The 20,749-nt window shown below is 42.3% G+C and overlaps 1 protein-coding gene across 31 annotated transcripts in view; it reads left to right on the plus strand.

Annotated features, from left to right (window-relative positions):
• The window catches only part of LOC128690345 (uncharacterized), a 125,990-nt gene extending 110,376 nt beyond the window's left edge, over positions 1 to 15,614 (plus strand). For 23 of the 31 annotated variants that reach the window (XM_070086534.1, XM_070086532.1, XM_070086523.1 and 20 more), the window contains one exon: positions 15,109 to 15,614. In XM_070086534.1, coding sequence (XP_069942635.1) covers positions 15,109 to 15,471 — 363 coding nt within the window. In that variant the 3' untranslated portion in view covers positions 15,472 to 15,614. Of the gene's footprint in view, positions 1 to 15,089 lie in introns of all 31 variants that reach the window. The other 8 variants (XM_070086514.1, XM_070086511.1, XM_070086515.1 and 5 more) reach the window with 5 other exon arrangements.
• Positions 15,615 to 20,749: the final 5,135 nt, after the last annotated feature.

Raw genomic sequence — 20,749 nt, forward strand, 5'->3', positions numbered from 1 at the left:
TTCAACTCCTAATCTTTTTGTTATCCTCATCGCCTTACTCTTTCCTGTATTCAATTTTAATTTTCTTCTTTTACATACCCTACCAAATTCATCCACAAACCTCTGCAACTTCTCTTCAGAATCTCCCAAAAGCACAGTGTCATTAGCAAAGAGCAACTGTGACAACTCCCACTTTGTGTTTGATTCTTTATCTTTTAACTCCACACCTCTTGCCAAGACCCTTACATTTACTTCTCTTACTACCCCATCTATAAATATATTGAACAGCCATGGTGACATCACACATCCTTGTCTAAGGCCTACTTTTACTGGGAAATAATCTCCCTCTCTCCTACATAATCTGAGCCTCACTATCCTCGTAAAAACTCTTCACTGCTTTCAGTAACCTACCTCTTACACCATACACCTGCAACATCTGCCACATTGCCCATATTCCCCTATCCACCCTGTCATATGCCTTTTCCAAATCCATAAATGCCACAAAAACCTCTTTAGCCTTATCTAAATTTTGTTCACCTATATATTTCATTGTAAACACGTGGTCTACACACCCCTTACCTTTATAAAGCCTCCTTGTTCATCTGCTATCCTACTCTCTGTCTTACTCTTAATTCTTTCAATAATAACTCTACCATACACTTTACCAGATATACTCAGCAAACTTATTCTCCTATAATTTTTGCACTCTCTTTTATCCCCTTTGCCTTTATACAAAGGAACTATGCATGCTCTCTGCCAATTCCTAGGTACTTTACCCTCTAACATACATTTTTTAAATAATAGCACCAACCACTCCAAAACTATATCCCCACCTGCTTTCAACATTTCTATCTTTATCCCATCAATCCCAGCTGCCTTACCCCTTTTCATTCTACCCACGGCCTCACGAACTTCCCCCACACTCACAACTGGCTCTTCCTCACTCCTACAAGATGTTATTCCTCCTTGCCCTATACATGAAATCACAGGTTCCCTATCTTCATCAACATTTAACAATTCCTCAAAATATTCCCTCCATCTTCCTGATACCTCTAACCCTCCATTTAACCCTTTGAGGGTCGACAGGCCCTCTCCGAGACTTGTTCTCAGGGTCGGCCAAATTTCCCCAGAAAAAAAAAAATTATTTTTCTTGTGAAAAGATAGAGAATCTTTTCCCAATCATAATGACACCAAAAGTAGGAAATTTGATTGAAAACTTACAGAATTATGCTCTCACGAAGTTAGCGGTCTCGACGATGTTTACGCATCACCGATTTTGCCCACTTTGAGCCCTATTTTCGGCCAATTCCAATGTACTAGTCGACAAAAATCAACTATTTCGATAGAACTCCATTTTTTCTATCGAATGAGTTCAAGAAATCACCCATTTACCAATTTCAACTATCCAATAAAGTGGTCAGAGTTAAAAATTTTTGCCAATTTCACACAAATTTCAAAAGATGCCAGTTTCCGAATAAGGTCCAGAATAAACAAGAAAGGTATTCCTGGCACTAAAATAACAAGTTCTCTGTTTGTTAGTCACATCCCCAGGCCCCTCTTATATTCTTTGGCTTTCCACTTTGAATTTTTATTCTTACAAAAAATAGAAGATTTACTGTTATGCAAACTACTGCATTAGTGTAGAAATAGTATAAATAATATCAGCGCACTTGTGAAAGAATATTAGACTCACCAGTTGATGTGTTTTGGACGCTTGGCATGATTTGTTTACTTTTGAACTTAGATAAAAATCGAACATTTCGGCTACTTTGCACTCAATTTCAAGGTACTTTTCATTGTAAAACCATTCAAAAATCATCTCAATTTCTGTAATATGTCTTCCATTCTATAAAATGAGACCAAGAAAACTAGAATACAACAATAAATACCATGCGAAAATACAGTGCAAATTCGCTGTTTTATTCCAAAAACAGGGTCAGAGTTTTTTTTTTTCTCATTGCACACTGTGTGCTGCTGGATTTTTTTATACTGCGCACAGTGACCACATAGACCCATTCTTTCATATGTAGGCCTACCAGCTTTCTCTCACTAGATTTGAGGGCGCTAGAATTTAGGCGTACTAGTACATGAAAAACCCTGGGTCGTAAACCGTACTAGTATGGCTGAAACCCTCAAAGGGTTAATAACTCTCCTATTTTTAACTTTCAAATCCATTTGTTCCCTAGGCATCACTTCTACTTTGTAAAAACCTCTCATATGCTAACTTTTTCTTTCTTACTACTCTCTTTACATCATTGTTCCACCAGTCGCTCTTCTTCCCTCCCGCACCCACTTTCTTGTACCCAAAAACTTCTGCTGAACACTCGAACACTACATTTTTAAACCTACCCCATACATCTTCAACCCCATTGCCTACACAGTGGACCCTCGCCTGACGAACGCATCGCATAACGTTAAATCCGCCTAACAAAGTGTTTGTAAAAATTTTGGCCCGCGTAACAAAAAACTCGCTCAATGTGATTCGTCCAGTACGCATCCCACATGTGGCCTGAGTGTGGCTCAGCTGCCCCATGGGTGCCATTGTCTACAAGCCAGCCATTGCGGTCGCATCTACGCATACATTCGGTACATTTCACATTATCCCATTGTTTTAGTGCTTGTAACTGCAAAATAAGTCACCATGGGCCCCAAGAAACCTCTAGTGCCAACCCTGTGGTAAAAAGGGTGAGAATTAGTATGGAAATTAAGAAAGAGATAATTGCAAAGTACGAAAGTGGTGTGCATGTCTCGGAGCTGGCCAGGTTGTATACCAAACCCCAACCAACCATTGCTACTATCTTGGCCAACAAAATGGCAATCAAGGAAGCTGTTCTTGCAAAAGGTGCAAGTTTGCTTTCGAAACAGAGATCACAAGTACTCAAAGATGTTGAGAGACTGTTATTGATGTGTATAATCGTAAAACAGATAGCATGAGATAGCATCTCTCAAGCGATCATATGTGAAAAGGCTAGAAAGTTGCATGACGATTTAATTTAAAAAATGCCAGCAACTAGTGGTGATGTGAGTGAATTTAAGGCCAGCAAAGGTTGGTTTGAGAGATTTAAGAATCGTAGTGGCATACATAGTGTGATAAGGCATGGTGAGGCTGCCAGTTTGGACCAAAAAGCGGCTGAAAAATATGTGCAGGAATTCAAGGAGTACATAGATGCTGAAGGATTGAAAAACCAACAAGTGTTTAATTGACGAAACAGGCCTGTTTTGGAAGAAAATGCCAAACTGGACCTACATTACTCAGGAAGAAAAGGCACTCCCAGGACATTAGCCTATGAAAAACAGGCTTACACTTTTGTTATGTGGTAATGCTAGTGGTGATTGCAAAGTGAAACCTTTATTGGTGTATCACTCTGAAACTCCCAGAATGTTCAGGCAAAACAATGTCCTCAGGGCTAATTTGTGTGTGATGTGGAGGGCAAACAGTAAGGCATGGGTCACTAGGGACTTTCTCTATAACTGGTTTCACCATGAGTTTGCTCCCACTGTGAAAAATTACCTCCTGGAAAATAAATTGGACCTTAACCCTTTGGGGGTCGACAGGCCCTCTCAGAGACTTGTTCTTAGGGTCGGCCAAATTTAAAAAAAAAAAAAAAAAACTTCTTACGAAAAGATAGAGAATCTTTTCCCGATCATAATGACACTAAAAGTATGAAATTTGATGGAAAACTTAAGGAATTATGCTTTTGCGAAGTTAACGGTCTCGCCGATCCGTAAACATCGGCGATTTTGCCCACTTTGAGCCCTATTTTCGGCCAATTCCAGTGTACTAGTCGACAAAAATCATAACTATTTCGATAGAACTCCATTTTTTCTATCGGATGAGTACAAGAAACACCCATTTACCAATTTCAACTATCCAATGAAGTGGTCAGAATTTAGCAATTTTGCCAATTTCACACAAATTTCAAAAGATGCCAATTTCCGAATAGGGTTCAGAATAAACAAGAAAGACATTCCTGGCACTAAAATAAGAAGTTTTCTGTTTGTTAGTCACATTCCCAGGCCCCTCTTATATTTCTTTGGCTTTCCACTTTGAATTTTTATTCTTAAAAAAAATAGAAGATTTACTGTTATGCAGACTACTACATTAGTGTAGAAATGGTATAAATAATATCATCGCTCTTGTGAAAGAATGTTAGACTCACCAGTTAATGTATATTGGACGCTTGGCATGATTTGTTTACTTTTGAACTTTGGTAAAAATCGAGCATTTCTGCTAATTTGAGCTCAATTTCAAGGTACTTTTCATTGTAAAACCAGTCAAAATCACCCCAATTTCTGTAATATGTCTTCCATTCTATAAAATGAGACCAAGAAAACTAGAATACAACAATAAATACCATACGAAAATACAGTGCAAAGTCACTGTTTTAATCCAAAAACACGGTCAAAGTTTTTTTTTTCTCATTACGCACTGTGTGCTTCAGGATTTTTTTTTATACTGTGCACACTGACCATATAGACCCATTCTTTCATATGTAGGCCTACCAGCTTTCTTTCACTAGATTTGAGGGCGCTATAATTTAGGCGTACTAGTACGTCAAAAACCCTGGGTCGTAAGCCGAACAAGTACGTCTGAAACCCCCAAAGGGATAAGTGCCTCTTGGTATTAGACAGTGCTCCTGGTCATCCTTCAGACTTGGCAGAGTGAATTTCTGGGAACATGAGCTTCACTAAGGTCAAGTTTTTGCCTCCTAATACCACTCTTCTCCTGCAGCCCATGGACCAGCAGGTCATTTAAAAAAGCTCTACACAAAAGCTGTTTCAAAAGTGCTTTGAAGTGACCTCAGACACTCGATTGACCCTATGAGAGTTTTGGAAAGATCACTTTAGTATCCTCAGTTGTGAAAACCTTATAGGTAAGGCTTGGGAGGGAGTGACTAAAAGGACCTTGAACTCTGCTTGGAGATAATTGTGGCCAGAATGTGTAGAAGAGAGGGATTTTGAAGGGTTTGGGGCTAACCCTGAGAAGCCTATGCCAGTTGTGGATTCTGTTGTGGCATTGGGGAAGTCCTTGGGGTTGAAGGTTAGTGGGGAGGATGTGTAAGAGTTGGTGGAGGCCAACGATGAAGAACTAACCACTGATGAGCTGCAAGAGCATCTGCAACAGCAAGAGGCCAGACCTGAGGAAACTGCTTCAGAGGAGGGGAGAGAGAAATTGAAGAAGTTGCCTACTTCAAAGATTAAGGAAATGTATGCAAACTTTTATGGATGAAAATCACCCTGACACAGCTATTGCAAGCCGTGTTGGCAACCTGTACAATGACAATGTTGTGGCCTATTTTAGGAAAATCTTAAAGGAACGCGAGGTACAGAGCTCTATGGACAGATTTGTTGTGCGACATAGGTCCAGTAACTCTCAAGCTGGTCCTAGTGGCATTAAAAGAAGAATGGAAGTAACTCCGAAAAAGGACTTGCTACCTCAAGTCCTCATGGAAGGGGAGTCCCCTTACAAACAATAACAACTTCCACCATCTCCTCTCCTCCCATCCCATCAATCATCACCAAATCTTCAGTAAAGGTAAGTGTCATGTATTCTTTATTTAGTACAGTAGTAATTGTGCATATCTTCTGTTTGTGTGTAGGAAAATGTATATTTCGCGTGGTAAATTTTTTTTTTTTTCATACCTTGGGGCGTCAGGAATGGATTAATTTGATTTCCATTTTTCTTTTGGGGAAAATTAATTCGGCTAATGATAATTTCATCAAACGATGAGTTTTCAGGAACGGATTAATATCGTTAGGCGAGGGTCCACTGTACTCTCGCTAGCCCATCTATTCTCCAATAGTTGTTTATATCTTACCCTAACTGCCTCCTCTTTTAGTTTATGCACCTTCACCTCTCTCTTACTTGTTGCTTCTATTTTCCTTGTATCCCATCTACCTTTTACTCTCACTGTAGCTACAACTAAAAAGTGATCTGATATGTCTGTGGCCCCTCTATAAACATGTACATCTTGAAGTCTATTCAGTAGTCTTTTATCTACCAATACATAGTCCAACAAACTACTGTCATTTTGTAAAGTAAAAGGACACAAGTGCAACTAATGTGACATTTTATTGTGGCAACGTTTCGCTCTCCAGGAGCTTTATCAAGCCATACAAACAATACACGGACACAGAGGGTATATAAAGGCTCAGAGTGAGGTGCAATACTAGTGAGGTACCATTTCAATGTTCACTAGTGGTAGTAGTAGTAGTAGTAGTGACAAAAGTAATACAATATGGTAGAGCAATTAATTCGTACATGAGTAAAAGCTATTACTTGGATAACAAGTAATAGCTTTTACTCATGTACGTACGAATTAATTGCTCTACCATATTGTATTACTTTGTCACTACTACTACTACTACTACCACTAGTGAACATCGAAATGGTACCTCACTAGTATTGCACCTCACTCTGAGCCTTTATATACCCTTTGTGTCCATGTATTGTTTGTAATGGCTTGACAAAGCTCCTGGAGAGCGAAACGTTGCCACAATAAAATGTCACATTAGTTGCACTTGTGTCCTTTTACTTTACATATTGTCGGTAATTCTACCAACTTTATTACAATACTGTCATTTTGCCCTACATCATATCTTGTATATTTATTTATCCTCTTTTTCTTGAAATGTATTACCTATAACTAAACTCGTTTCTATACAAAGTTCAATCAAAGGTCCCCCATTATCATTTACACCTGGCACCCCAAACTTACCTACCACACCCTCTCTAAAAGTTTCTCCTACTTTAGCATTCAGGTCCCCTACCACAATTACTCTCTCACTTGGTTCAAAGGCTCCTATACATTCACTTAACATCTCCCAAAATCTCTCTCTCTCCTCTACATTCCTCTCTTCTCCAGGTGCATACACGCTTATTATGACTCACTTTTCGCATCCAACCTTTTACTCTAATCCACATAATCCTTGAATTTACACATTCATATTCTCTTTTCTCCTTCCATAACTGATCCTTCAACATTATTGCTACCCCTTCCTTAGCTCTAACTCTCTCACATACTCCAGATTTAATCCCATTTATTTCTCCCCACCGAAACTCTCCTACACCCTTCAGCTTTGTTTCGCTTAGGGCCAGGACATCCAACTTCTTTTCATTCATTACATCAGCAATCATCTGTTTCTTGTCATCCGCACTACATCCACGCACATTTAAGCATCCCAGTTTTATAAAGTTTTTCCTCTTCTCTTTTTTAGTAAATGTCTACAGGAGAAGGGGTTACTAGCCCATTGCTCCCTGCATTTTAGTCGCCTCATACGACATGCATGGCTTACGGAGGAAAGATTCTTTTCCACTTCCCCATGGACAATAGAAGAAATAAAGAAGAACAAGAACTATTTAGAAAAAGGAGGAAAAACCTAGATGTATGTATATATATATGCATGTGCGTGTCTGTGACCAAAGTGTAAGTAGGAGTAGCAAGATATCCCTGTTATCTAGCATGTTTATGAGACAGAAAAAGACACCAGCAATCCTACCATCATGTAAAACGGTTACAGGTTTCTGTTTCACAGTCATCTGGCAGTACTTCCCTGGGTGGTTGCTGTCTACCAACCTACTACCTACATAATATTTAATGTGTACGTATATCTGCAAAATCTTTTGATGAAAGTATTTTTTTTTTTATACATGTACTTACGTAATTGTTAAAAAATATATATTTTTGTTTGGAACGAATTAATTGTATTTCCATTAATTCTTATGGGAAATATTAATTCGTTTATCGGCCATTTCGGTATTGGCTGACCTTCTGGAATGGATTACTGCCAATAACCGGGGGTCCACTGTATTTCTTATAGGAAAAATGAATTTGGAAATTGGGTTTAGTCACTCTCTCTGGAATGGATTAATTACGATAACCGGGGTCGATTGTATATGTAACCTGCATATTGGTAGGTAAGACACATAGGCAACAGTTAGGCAACTTTATTCCGAAACGTTTCGCCTACACAGTAGGCTTCTTCAGTCGAATACAGAAAGTAGGCAGGAACAGTAGAGATGTGAAGACGATGTAATCAGTCCATCACCCTTGAAGTCGTAGAATTTGAGGTTGTCAGTCCCTCGGCATGGAGAAGTTCAGTTCCATAGTCAGGAACTATCTGAAGATCAAGCGACAGTGCAGAGTAGTAGTAGTAGTAGTGAGAATGTAGCCACTGAGAGGTCAGGTCCCTCTCAGATCCAACAGTTCTCACTTGAAAAGGTTGTCTAAGGCGTTTTCTGTACCAAGAGGCCATGTGTTGCAGTGTCTGACAAGATGAACATCACAATGGTATATAATACTGACAGGTTGGTAGGTAAGACACATAGGCAACAGTTAGGCAACTTTATTCTGAAACGTTTCGCCTACACAGTAGGCTTCTTCAGTCGAATACAGAAAGTAGGCAGGAACAGTAGAGATGTGAAGACGATGTAATCAGTCCATCACCCTTGAAGTCCTAGAATTTGAGGTTGTCAGTCCCTCGGCCTGGAGAAGTTCAGTTCCATAGTCAGGAACTATCTGAAGATCAAGCGACAGTGCAGAGGCTTAAATACTGTCGGAAGGAGAGGTGCAGAGTAGTAGTACCAGTAGTAGTGAGAATGTAGCCACTGAGAGGTCAGGTCCCTCTCAGATCCAACAGTTCTCACTTGAAAGGGTTGTCTAAGGCGTTTTCTGTACCAAGAGGCCATGTGTTGCAGTGTCTGACAAGATGAACATCCCACCCTCCCTGGGCAACCCTCCCCCCCTACCAGGGCAACCCTCCCACCCTCCCTGGGCAACCCTCCCACCCTCCCTGGGCAACCCTCCCACCCTCCCTGGGTAACCCTCCCACCCTCCCTGGGCAACCCTCCCCCCCTCCCTGGGCAACCCTCCCCCCCTCCCTGAGCAACCCTCCCCCCCTCCCTGGGCAACCTTCCCCCCCTCCCTGGGTAACCCTCCCACCCTCCATGGGCAACCCTCCCCCCCTCCCTGGGCAACCCTCTCACCCTCCCTGGGCAACCCTCCCCCCACCCTGGGCAACCCTCCCCCCTCCCTGGGCAACCCTCCCCCCCTCCCTGGGCAACCCTCCTCCCTCCCTGGGCAACCCTCCCACCCTCCATGGGCCACCCTCCATCCTCCCTGGGCAACCCTCCCACCCTCCTTGGGCAACCCTCCCCCCCTCCCTGGGCAACCCTCCCCCCCTCCCTGGGCAACCCTCCCCCCCTCCCTGGGCAACCCTCCCCCCCTCCCTGGGCAACTCTCCTCCCCTCACAGGGTAACCCTCCCCTCCTCCCTGGGCAACTCTCCTCCCCTCCCAGGGCAACCCTCCCACCCTCCTTTGGCAACCCTCCCCCCCTCCCGGGCAACCCTCCCCCCCTCCCCCCTCCCAGGGCAACCCTCCCACCCTCCTTTGGCAACCCTCCCCCCCTCCCGGGCAACCCTCCCCCCCTCCCCCCTCCCTGGGCAACCCTCCCCCCCTCCCCCCTCCCTGGGCAACCCTCCCCCCTCCCTGGGCAACCCTCCCACCCTCCCTGGGCGATCCTTCCCCCCTCCTTGGGCAACCCTCCTCCCCTCCCAGGGCAACCCACCCACCCTCCTTGGGAAACCCTCCCCCCCTCCCTGGGCAACCCTCCCTCCCTCCCTGGGCAACCCTCCCTCCCTCCCTGGGCAACCTTCCCCCCCTCCCTGGGCAACCCGCCCCCCCTCCCTGGGCAACTCTCCCCCCATCCTTGGGCAACCCTCCCCCCTCCCTGGGCAACCCTCCCACCCTCCCTGGGCAACCCTCCCACCCTCCTTGGGCAACCCTCCCCCCCTCCCTGGGCAACCCTCCCACCCTCCCTGGCAACCCTCTAAACCCTCCCTGGGCCACACTCCCACCCTCCCTGGGCAACCCTCCCCCCCTCCCTGGGCAACTCTCCCCCCATCCTTGGGCAACCCTCCCCCCTCCCTGGGCAACCCTCCCACCCTCCCTGGGCAACCCTCCCACCCTCCCTGGGCAACCCTCCCCCCCCTCCCTGGGCAACCCTCCCCCCCTCCCTCGGCAACCCTCCCCGCCTCCCTCGGCAACCCTCCCCGCCTCCCTGGGCAACCCTCCCACCCTCCTTGGGCAACCCTCCCCCCCTCCCTGGCAACCCTCTAAACCCTCCCCGGTTTATAAGCTCCTTCTCAGCACGTATGCCGTATTCTGTTCAAGATTGATGGACTGACCACATCGACTCAAGGTTGAGGGACTGATTACCTCATTCTCCTCCTGTTCTTCAAGATTCTCCTTTGTATGGACTGATGAAGCCACTGTGTGGCGAAACGTTTCCTCAATAAAGATACCCAAGAGTTGCAAATGTGTCTAATTTATCAACATGTCGGTTCTCTGAACCATTCATCTACAAAGCTCTAGTTACTTAAATTAATAATAACTAATAATAATAATAATTATTTTTATTATTATAACGAACGCCGCCAACTCAGTGCACTGTTTACCTCGCTGTTGGAGCACTTCTCTCTGGCTTTGCTTACATTTTTAAGTCATTTGGCCAAATTTTGTTTTTCTAAGCATGGGTCCTAAGAAAGTAAGTGTAAAGGACACTGCTGAGAAGAAAAAGAGAATGATTTCCATGAAAGCATGAAGTCATAGATAAACAAGCGAGGTGTCCAGATTTTGGGTTGAGGGGGAGGGGGAGCTGGCTCATAACTCAAATGCTGGCTTGTAACTCAGAGAAAAAAATTGACCCAGTACCGGCTTGTATCTCAAAAAACTCGTATGTTGGGACACTCGTAAGTCAAGGTTCCACTGTATTTTGAAAAATAAAAAAAAAAACATTTTTTTGTGTAACCCTTTGACTGTTGCTGCCCCTTTCTGAAACTGTCATTCTATGTCGATAAATTTTTGGAAAAAACAAAAAATATTTTTTCTTATGAAATGATAGAGAATCTTTTCCCGATGGTAATGACACCAAAAGTACGAAATTTGGTCGAAAGCTCACGGAATTACGCTCCCGCGAAGTTAGCGGTCTCGGCGACATATACGTATTGGCGATTTCGCCGACTTTGAGCACTATTTTTAGCCAATTCCGTTGTTCCAGTTGACCAAACTCATAGCTATTTCTTTAGAACTCCATTTTATTCATCAGTTGAGTACAAGAAACCGCCCATTTACCGATTTGAACTACCCAATATAGTGGTCAGAAATTGGCAATTTGGCCAATTTCACGCAAATTAAAAAATATGCCAATTTCAAAATAGGGCCCAGAATAAACAATGTAGACATTCTTGGCACTAAAATAACATATCCTCTGTTCATTAGTCACGTCTCTAGGCCTCTCTTATATTACTATTGCTTTCTATTTTGATTTTTATACAAAAAAATACAAAATTTACTGTTATGCAGACTACTGCATTATTGTAAAAATGGTATAAATAATATCAGTGCACTAGTGAAAGAATATTAGACTCCCCAGTTGATGTGTATTGGACGTGTGGTGTGATTTGCTTACTCCTGAACATTGGTAAAAATCGAACATTTCCGCTACTTTGAGCTCAATTTCAAGGTAGTTTTCATCGTGAAAGTAATCAAAATCATCTCTATTTCTGTAATATGTTTTCCATTTTATCACCTGAGACCAAGAAAACGAGAATACAACGATAAATACTATACGAAAATACACCTCAAAGTCGACGTTTTAATCCAAAAAAACGGTCAGTTGTTTTTTTCTCATTACACACTGCGTACTGCAGGATTTTTTTATGTGGTGCACACTGACCACATAGATCCATTCTCTCACATGTGGGCCTACCAGCTTTCTCCCGCTTCATTTAAAGCCGCTAGTATATATAAGACGTAAACAGTCAAAGGGTTAATGAAGAGGACTTTGTTTTTTTACACAAAGTAATGTAAAAAAAAAAAATTCTTGAGTAAGTACTTAAGAGATGTAAAGCCGCAAAGTTGTCGCTTGTCACTCATCTGATGGCAACGTGAAGCGCTGCCACTTTCAGATGTGTTGCCGATATACCTTTTTTTCTCATTTTTTTAATACGTATAGTTTTTATGTTCTGATAATGACAATTTGTAGTAGTTCTACTACTACTACTACTACTACTACTACTACTACTACTACTACTACTACTACTACTACTACTACTACTACTACTACTACTACTACTACTACTACTACTACTACTACTACTACTACTACTACTACTACTACTACTACTACTACTACTACTACTACTACTAAGTTTCCTTGAAGCTTGATATAAGTGTGTGTCACTTATCTCTTCACTCCACTGTTGACACTAATGAGTGTCATCTTATCACCCCACAAATGACAGTGGTGACATTTGATGAGCATGTCTTATCTCTCTGCGAATGACAGTGGTGACATTTGATGACCCTTCAATTTATTTGTTTTCACTCTTGCACATAAACATGTCTGTCTGTCTGTGTCTGTCTATCTGTCTGTCTCATAGTTGCTCATGAACCAGCTGGTATTACACACGATCACTTTCTACAAGCTCAGTATAGTACTTTGTCTGGATTTTTTAGGTTATCATAGGTAATTTACACTATGTATAATTGTATTTACTATGTGTTCTTGTGAGATAGAGACAGATGAAGAGACAGACATAGCTAGAGATAGATACAGACAGACAGAGATACAGACAGCCAATCTGCCAGCCAGCTGGCCAGCCAGCCTGCTGAAATTACAGTTCCAGAATTGTTTCTTTTTACTTAGGACATATGTTATGGTACATTCTGGCAGGATGAAACTTTCCTCTTAAAAGTCGTGTTAATACGACATGACATCAGTGAATCCTTAGTGTTTGTTGTGCAGTTTGTTCTTTCTGGTGCTCAGTGGAACTGGTGCTCCCACAGGGTACAGCACACATTGAGGGTTAAGACCCATTCTATGCTGACCAGGCATCTTAGGCCAATCGTGCCAAATTTGGAGGCAGGAAAATTAAAATGTAGGTCTACGTTTGGAGCGCTAGCGGTAAGAACATAGATCTACATTTGGACAGATAAAGCATTAAAGAGAGTAATTTTCTGTGTGTGATAAGACCAAAAAAAAAAAAAAATTAGGGTCAGTACTTATTGAGATAAATGGCACAAAGTTGGCACTGGATGCTCACCTGATGGCAACATGGAGTCCTGCCGCTTGTAGAAGTCTTCCCAATATAACTTTTTTTCTCTATTTTTTTTTATATAATTTTTATAATCTGATAATTACAGTTTGTAGTAGTTCTTGTTTCATATAAAACTGGATAGTACACTAGGGAAAGGAAATTAATTGAAGATTATTGTTTGTTACCTCAGTATATTTTGTTACTACTCATACAGCTACACTATTTTGTTACTACTCATACAGCTACACTATTTTGTTACTGCTCATACAGCTACACTATTTTGTTACTACTCATACACCTACACTATTTTGTTACTGCTCATACAGCTACACTATTTTGTTACTACTCATACACCTACACTATTTTGTTACTACTCATATACCTACACTATTTTGTTACTACTCATACACCTACACTATTTTGTTACTACTCATACACCTACACTATTTTGTTACTGCTCATACAGCTACACTATTTTGTTACTGCTCATACACCTACACTATTTTGTTACTGCTCATACAGCTACACTATTTTGTTACTACTCATACACCTACACTATTTTGTTACTACTCATACACCTACACTATTTTGTTACTACTCATACACCTACACTATTTTGTTACTGCTCATACACCTACACTATTTTGTTACTGCTCATACAGCTACACTATTTTGTTACTGCTCATACACCTACACTATTTTGTTACTACTCATACACCTACACTATTTTGTTACTACTCATACACCTACACTATTTTGTTACTACTCATACACCTACACTATTTTGTTACTGCTCATACACCTACACTATTTTGTTACTGCTCATACAGCTACACTATTTTGTTACTGCTCATACACCTACACTATTTTGTTACTGCTCATACAGCTACACTATTTTGTTACTACTCATACACCTACACTATTTTGTTACTGCTCATACAGCTACACTATTTTGTTACTGCTCATACACCTACACTATTTTGTTACTGCTCATACAGCTACACTATTTTGTTACTACTCATACACCTACACTATTTTGTTACTACTCATACACCTACACTATTTTGTTACTACTCATACACCTACACTATTTTGTTACTGCTCATACACCTACACTATTTTGTTACTGCTCATACAGCTACACTATTTTGTTACTGCTCATACACCTACACTATTTTGTTACTACTCATACACCTACACTATTTTGTTACTACTCATACACCTACACTATTTTGTTACTGCTCATACAGCTACACTATTTTGTTACTATTCATACACCTACACTATTTTGTTACTGCTCATACAGCTACACTATTTTGTTACTACTCATACAGCTACACTATTTTGTTACTACTCATACAGCTACACTATTTTGTTACTACTCGTACAGCTACACTATTTTGTTACTACTCATACACCTACACTATTTTGTTACTATTCATACACCTACACTATTTTGTTACTATTCATACACCTACACTATTTTGTTACTATTCATACACCTACACTATTTTGTTACTACTCATACAGCTACACTATTTTGTTACTACTCATACAGCTACACTATTTTGTTACTACTCATACAGCTACACTATTTTGTTACTACTCATACACCTACACTATTTTGTTACTACTCATACAGCTACACTATTTTGTTACTATTCATACACCTACACTATTTTGTTACTATTCATACACCTACACTATTTTGTTACTACTCATACACCTACACTATTTTGTTACTACTCATACAGCTACACTATTTTGTTACTATTCATACACCTACACTATTTTGTTACTATTCATACACCTACACTATTTTGTTACTACTCATACACCTACACTATTTTGTTACTACTCATACAGCTACACTATTTTGTTACTACTCATACAGCTACACTATTTTGTTACTACTCATACAGCTACACTATTTTGTTACTACTCATACACCTACAGTATTTTGAAAGTGTTGTCTTTTCATCATTATTTATTTGTTTTTTTTCACATCAGTCTTTTTTTATTCACGAAGGTTGAGTGGCCTAAAAAATGGAAATACATCACCATCACTTATTCAATAGATGTTCTGCCACAAATCCATGGACATCACAATTCAGATGACACTTCGATCCACAACAGCCCCACCTCTCCATTAGAGTGTACGTACTATACCTTCCACTTGCTCATGAAACTGGCTTCATTAAATCCTTCCATACCAGGATTGTCAGAGTATCCATGGTTAAGCAGACATTTCAGTAGTAAAGAGGACAGTTCACACAGGAAGCTAAGAGACATGTACCTATTTTTCTTAGATAAATTGTGTCATAAATTTAACTGTAAATTTGCTTATGTATTTTTATACTTAAATCTATATGACTTATTCATTAATAATTGAACAATAGGGATATGAATATGTTGTTCCACAAATATTATCTTAATGCATTATTGTAGTAGACATATTGTCTTCACTAAACTGTGACCTGAGACTGCTATTAACTGTTAAGCTGCTGAGAAATATCTATTCCAACCTTCAGTATATGTCAGTTTTTTATTACCCTTATAATTCTGAACATCCTCACATACAAAGGCAGCTGCTTGTGGTGGTGCAATGAAAATTATTTAAAAGTGACTTGAGATTGTGAATCTCTTCAACCTGGTACATGTAAATTCATTAAACCATATTTACATGATACAGTAGCTGTAATTTTTTCGTTGTATTCACTCCCTGTGTGTATGTACATTATGTATGTGCAAAACAAGACAAATTGGAAAATTAGGATGAACTGTTTTAAAAATGTAGAAAGTCGAAAGTGAACATGGAAAAGAGTAAGGTGATGAGGGTATCATGATTTAGATAAAGAAAAATTGGATATCAAATTGGAGAGAAGGAATATGGAAGAAGTGAATGTTTTCAGATATTTGGGAGTTGACGTGTTAGCGGATGGATTTATGAAGGATGAGGTTAACCATAGAATTGATGAAGGAAAAAAAGTGATTGGTGCATTGAGGTGTCTGTGGAGACAAAAAAAAAAACGTTATCTATGGAGGCAAAGGGAATGTATGAAGGTATAGTGGTACCAACACTCTTATATGGGTGTGAAGCTTGGGTCGTAAATGCTGCAGCGAGGAGGCGGTGGAAATGTCCTGTCTAAGGGCAATGTGTGGTGTGAATATTATGCAGAGAATTCAGAGTGTGGAAATTAGGAGGTGTAGAGTTAATAAAATTATTAGTCAGAGAAATGAAGAGGGGTTGTTGAGGCGGTTTGGTCGTTTAGAGACAATGGATCAAAGTAGAATGACATGGAGAGCATATAAATCTGTAGGGGAAGGAAGGCAGGGTAAGAGCCGTTCTCAAAAAGGTTGTAAGGAGTGGGTAAAGGACGTTTTGTGGGCGAGGGGCTTGGACTTCCAACAAGGGTGCATGAGCATATTAGATAGGAGTGAATGGAAACGAATGGTATTTGGGACCTGACAAGCTGTTGGAGTGTGAGCAGGGTAATATTTAATGAAGGGATTCGGGGAAACCAGTTATTTTATATTGCTGGACTTGAGTACTGGAAATGGGAAGTACAATGCCTGCACTTTAAAGGAGGATTTTTTGGGATATTGGCAGTTTGGAGGGTGCGAGACCAGGCCTCGTGATGGATCAGGGTCTGATCAACCAGGCTGTTACTGCTGGTCGCACACAAGCTGACGTACGAACCACAGCCCGGTTGGTCAGGTACTGACTTTAGGTGCCTCTCTAGTGCCTTCTTGAAGACAGCCAGAGGTCTATTGGTAATCCCCCATCATGTATGCTGGGAGGCAATTGAACAGTCTTGGGCCCCAGACACTTACTGTGTTGTCTCTCAGTGTACTCGTGGCGCCCCTGTTTTTCATCGGGGAAATGTTGCATCTCCTGCCGAGTCTTTTGCTTTCATATGGAGTGATTTTCATGTGCAGGTTCTGTACCAATCCCTCCAGGACCTTCGAAGTGTATATTATCATTTATCTCTTGCTTGCATTCGAGGGTCACCTTCCCTTAGTGGGAGACGGCCAGCATGTTAAAATAATTGAGGGTTTTATAACACACATGGAATAAGGGGTGTTCAGGTTCAGTCAAAGGGAAGGATAAGTGCAGTTCCTAGGATTAAGAGCCTCTTGCTGTAGGGATAAGAGAAGAGAAGGTTGACTAAAGGATGCCAGAAGTCTGTAGCCAGGGATTGAAGGGATGTAATACTAAAAATCAAATTAAGCACTAAACCTGAAACTGATGTAACAGAGGGCAATGATTGATGGTATTTACTACTTGGATGTCAAATATTATGACAGGGTAATAAACAATATTAAAAACTATATATCTGCTAGTCATGCTGCTATTTTAAGTTAAGACCATGGGTATCTTAGCGATCCTTTATTAATTAACCCGTCAAGGGAGGCACCTTGATGCTGATGAGGAAGCTCAATCGCTACTGCACTCAGCTCTCACACTGAGGTCCAGGGATCGATCCCCAGTACAGTTGGAAATGTTAGGACGTGCTTTCCTCTTCAAGGGGGGCTCCTTGGCGTGGTGAAGAGGCTCGTGGTCTGAGGAATTAGACCTGTCAGTCTACTTCCTCAGACCGAACCTAATTACCCCCCAATCCCCCGTTCCCTATCCCATCCTCCCCATCCTCCCCTTTTTCCTTTCCTCCTCCTCCTCCCCACCCCTCCCTTTTGCCCTTCCTTTTTTTTTTTTTTTTTTTTTTTCCACAGGCACGCTAGTTCCTAGGTAGGGGAAAGGGTACTGGGGTCCATCCCATTCCGTTGAGGTTCTTGGCGGTGGCGTAGTTTGCCGTGGAATCTGGATTGCCTGGGGATGTCCTGATCCCTCTCCGGTATCCCGGAGGGTGGCTTTGGGTGTCTCTCGGGCGACGGGTGTATCTCTGGAAGCCACCTTTCGGATTCCGGGGGTGGTGGCCGAAGGAGGTATGCTTTGTGGCGGATTTCCGGCCGCCCTCTCTTTTGTCCACCAAGGTAGCTCGGCAGATGTGAGGTTGCTATCCCGGATTGCCGGTTTACTGGCATGATGGGTAGGGTATGGCACGGGTTCAATGCTGCATCTGCGCTACTTGCTGTGCTGAGGTCCTCTTGGGCGCGGAGGGAGATTTTTGGCCCTTTCATTCCTCCTAGGAACTATCCCTCCCCGGTCCCCCCTTTTTTTATTCTTTTTTTTATTTTTATTTTCTTTTCTTCTTTCTTTTTTTTCTTAAAAACAAAAAGAAAGAAGTAACCTAACCATGGCAGCCCTAGTCCATGAACCTGCTACCCCCGGGCCCCTTCTTGATACCGCACCCAGTTCTGATCCCGCCTCGTCTTTGGACCGTCTTCGGACACTCCTCATGCCTCTGTACCTCTTGCTGGTGCTGTTTCCTCACCCGCTTCAGGTACTGAGGCCTCGACTGACTCCTTCGATTTATCTGACCTTCGCTCTCCTCTGACTATGCTTCCGGCCTCTCCCTCTACAGTGCGGCAATTTTCGAATCGCCGGCCCGTTCCACGTCGGACCAACTCTGGTCCCATGCATAAACGACAACGACAATTACCTGCTGATGATACTTCTCCACCTTCTCGTTCTTCTCAGAAAAGATCGACACGTTCTTCACTACCTTTCCACGCTCAGTTTCAGACTGCACAATGGACTAAATTCTTCACTTTACGACCGACTTCCTCTACTGCCTATCTTTCTGACTACAGTATTGGCAAGGCACTCCTACACCATGTTGGTAAAGATATTTCTTTTCATGCTCTTAAGAGCGGTACGCGCATCGTCACCGTACAGAATGCTACCCAGGCTCATGAGCTTTCTCGTCTTTCCCATATCGATACTGTTCCTGTAACTATTGAAAAGCATCATTCCCTCAATTCTTGTAGTGGTACCGTCATTCTGCCCCATACCATAGTTCAACAAAATTTCCAGACATGTGGCACTGGCATTCTTGAACAGCTGGAACTCCAAGATCTTCCAATCCTCAAGGTAGACACTTACGTTCTTCCTGCCCGTGGGCAGAGACGATACCCTAGCAATGTGGCTCGTTTAACTTTTGACAGCCGTGAACTCCCATCCTCAGTTTATGTAGCAGGACATCAGTTACAAGCTTGAAAGGTGATCCCTACACCGCAACAGTGTAGAAATTGCTGGCAATTTGGCCATCCAGCGAAATATTGCAGATCTATTGCCGAATGCCCAGTCTGTGGTGCCGATGACCATTCTAATACGTCTTGCAATCGACCTCCCTCTTGCCTTAATTGTCATGAGGCTCACCCTTCGTACTCTCGCCGTTGTCAAGTCTACTTAAACGAGCGGGAAATCCGTTACCTCAAAGAGGCAGAAGGTCTCCCTTATGCCATGGCAGTTTCTCATCTCCGCCTCCAAGGGAGACTACCTCGTGTTTCTTATTCCCGTGTTTCAAAACGTCCCCCCACTTCTGGTATCCCATCTTCTGCACCCACCTCTGTGGTTACCTCTCCCATAGTCACTCCTGTAGCTAATTCTTTTGCTGTCCTCGGCTCAGACGTCCTTACTTGAACGTCTCAGTCTGATCTTGCTTCTTCGTGTTCTCTCTCACAAGCCTCAGTAGCGACGAGATCTCGTATGACACCTCCCAATCGTCCCTCTACTTCTCAAAAGTCAAAAAAAGGTCCGTTAACACCTCCTACCCATCTTCCACCTCCTCATTTTCCCTCCCCTGTCTCTGTACCTGGTTCTCCCCCTCTCACTGGCTCTGTTACAAGTGTAGAGGTTCACCCTCCTCCTCGTACTGTACCTTCCTCCCCAAGTTTCTTCCTCTTCTGCCACCTCCCAGGTTTCTGCCTCTTCTGTCCCCTTCCATGCTTCTCCAGTTCCCTCCACCCTTTTGCCCCCCCCTACCTTGGTACAGTCCATTACAGTTCCAATCTTTACTCATCCTCCCCCTACCATTTCCAATATTGTCTCCCATACGACGTCTCTGAATTCTGAAACACTTGAAGCAATCTCTGAATATATTGCAGAGACCAAACCGTCAATGGACACTGATCCACCCTCCGCTCCTTCTCTCTCCTCTACTCCATCTGCGCAACTCCTTTCTTCACTGCACACCATTCCTTCGCTGCTTGAACGTTTTCCACTGCCTCCGCATGTGGACTTTTCTAACCCCTCTAGTCCGTAGGAACCCTTACCTGCGGATTTCAGGTATCTTTATCATTGCCAATCATGGCCTATTTGCAGTGGAATAACGCGGCCTCAGGGGTAATCGGGGTGAGCTTCAGATGTTACTCTCCCAGTTTTCCCCTGTTGGTGTTTGCTTACAGGAACCAAAATTACACTCTGCTGTTATCTCTCCCATCTCAGGCTATAATTTATTGTATTCTTCAGATCCTTTTCCTGATGGGACCTTTAATGAAAGTGCCCTTCTTCTACGCACTGATATTCCGTACCATCAGCTATTTGTTCGTACTTCGCTGCATTACACAGCAGCCCGTATCCACTTGCATAAGTGGTATACGTTCTGTTCTTTATATCTCTCTCCTTCTCGGGCATTATCTATTCCGGATATTGCCTTTCTTGTTTCGTTATTACCACCACCGATTCTGTTACTTGGTGATTTTAATGCCCACCATTTCCTCTGGGGGGGTCTCACTGTGATTCCCGTGGCATTCAGTTAGAGGCTTTT

This window comes from Cherax quadricarinatus, chromosome 19, assembly GCF_038502225.1.
Source record: "Cherax quadricarinatus isolate ZL_2023a chromosome 19, ASM3850222v1, whole genome shotgun sequence".
In the NCBI taxonomy this organism is placed as follows: domain Eukaryota; kingdom Metazoa; phylum Arthropoda; class Malacostraca; order Decapoda; family Parastacidae; genus Cherax; species Cherax quadricarinatus.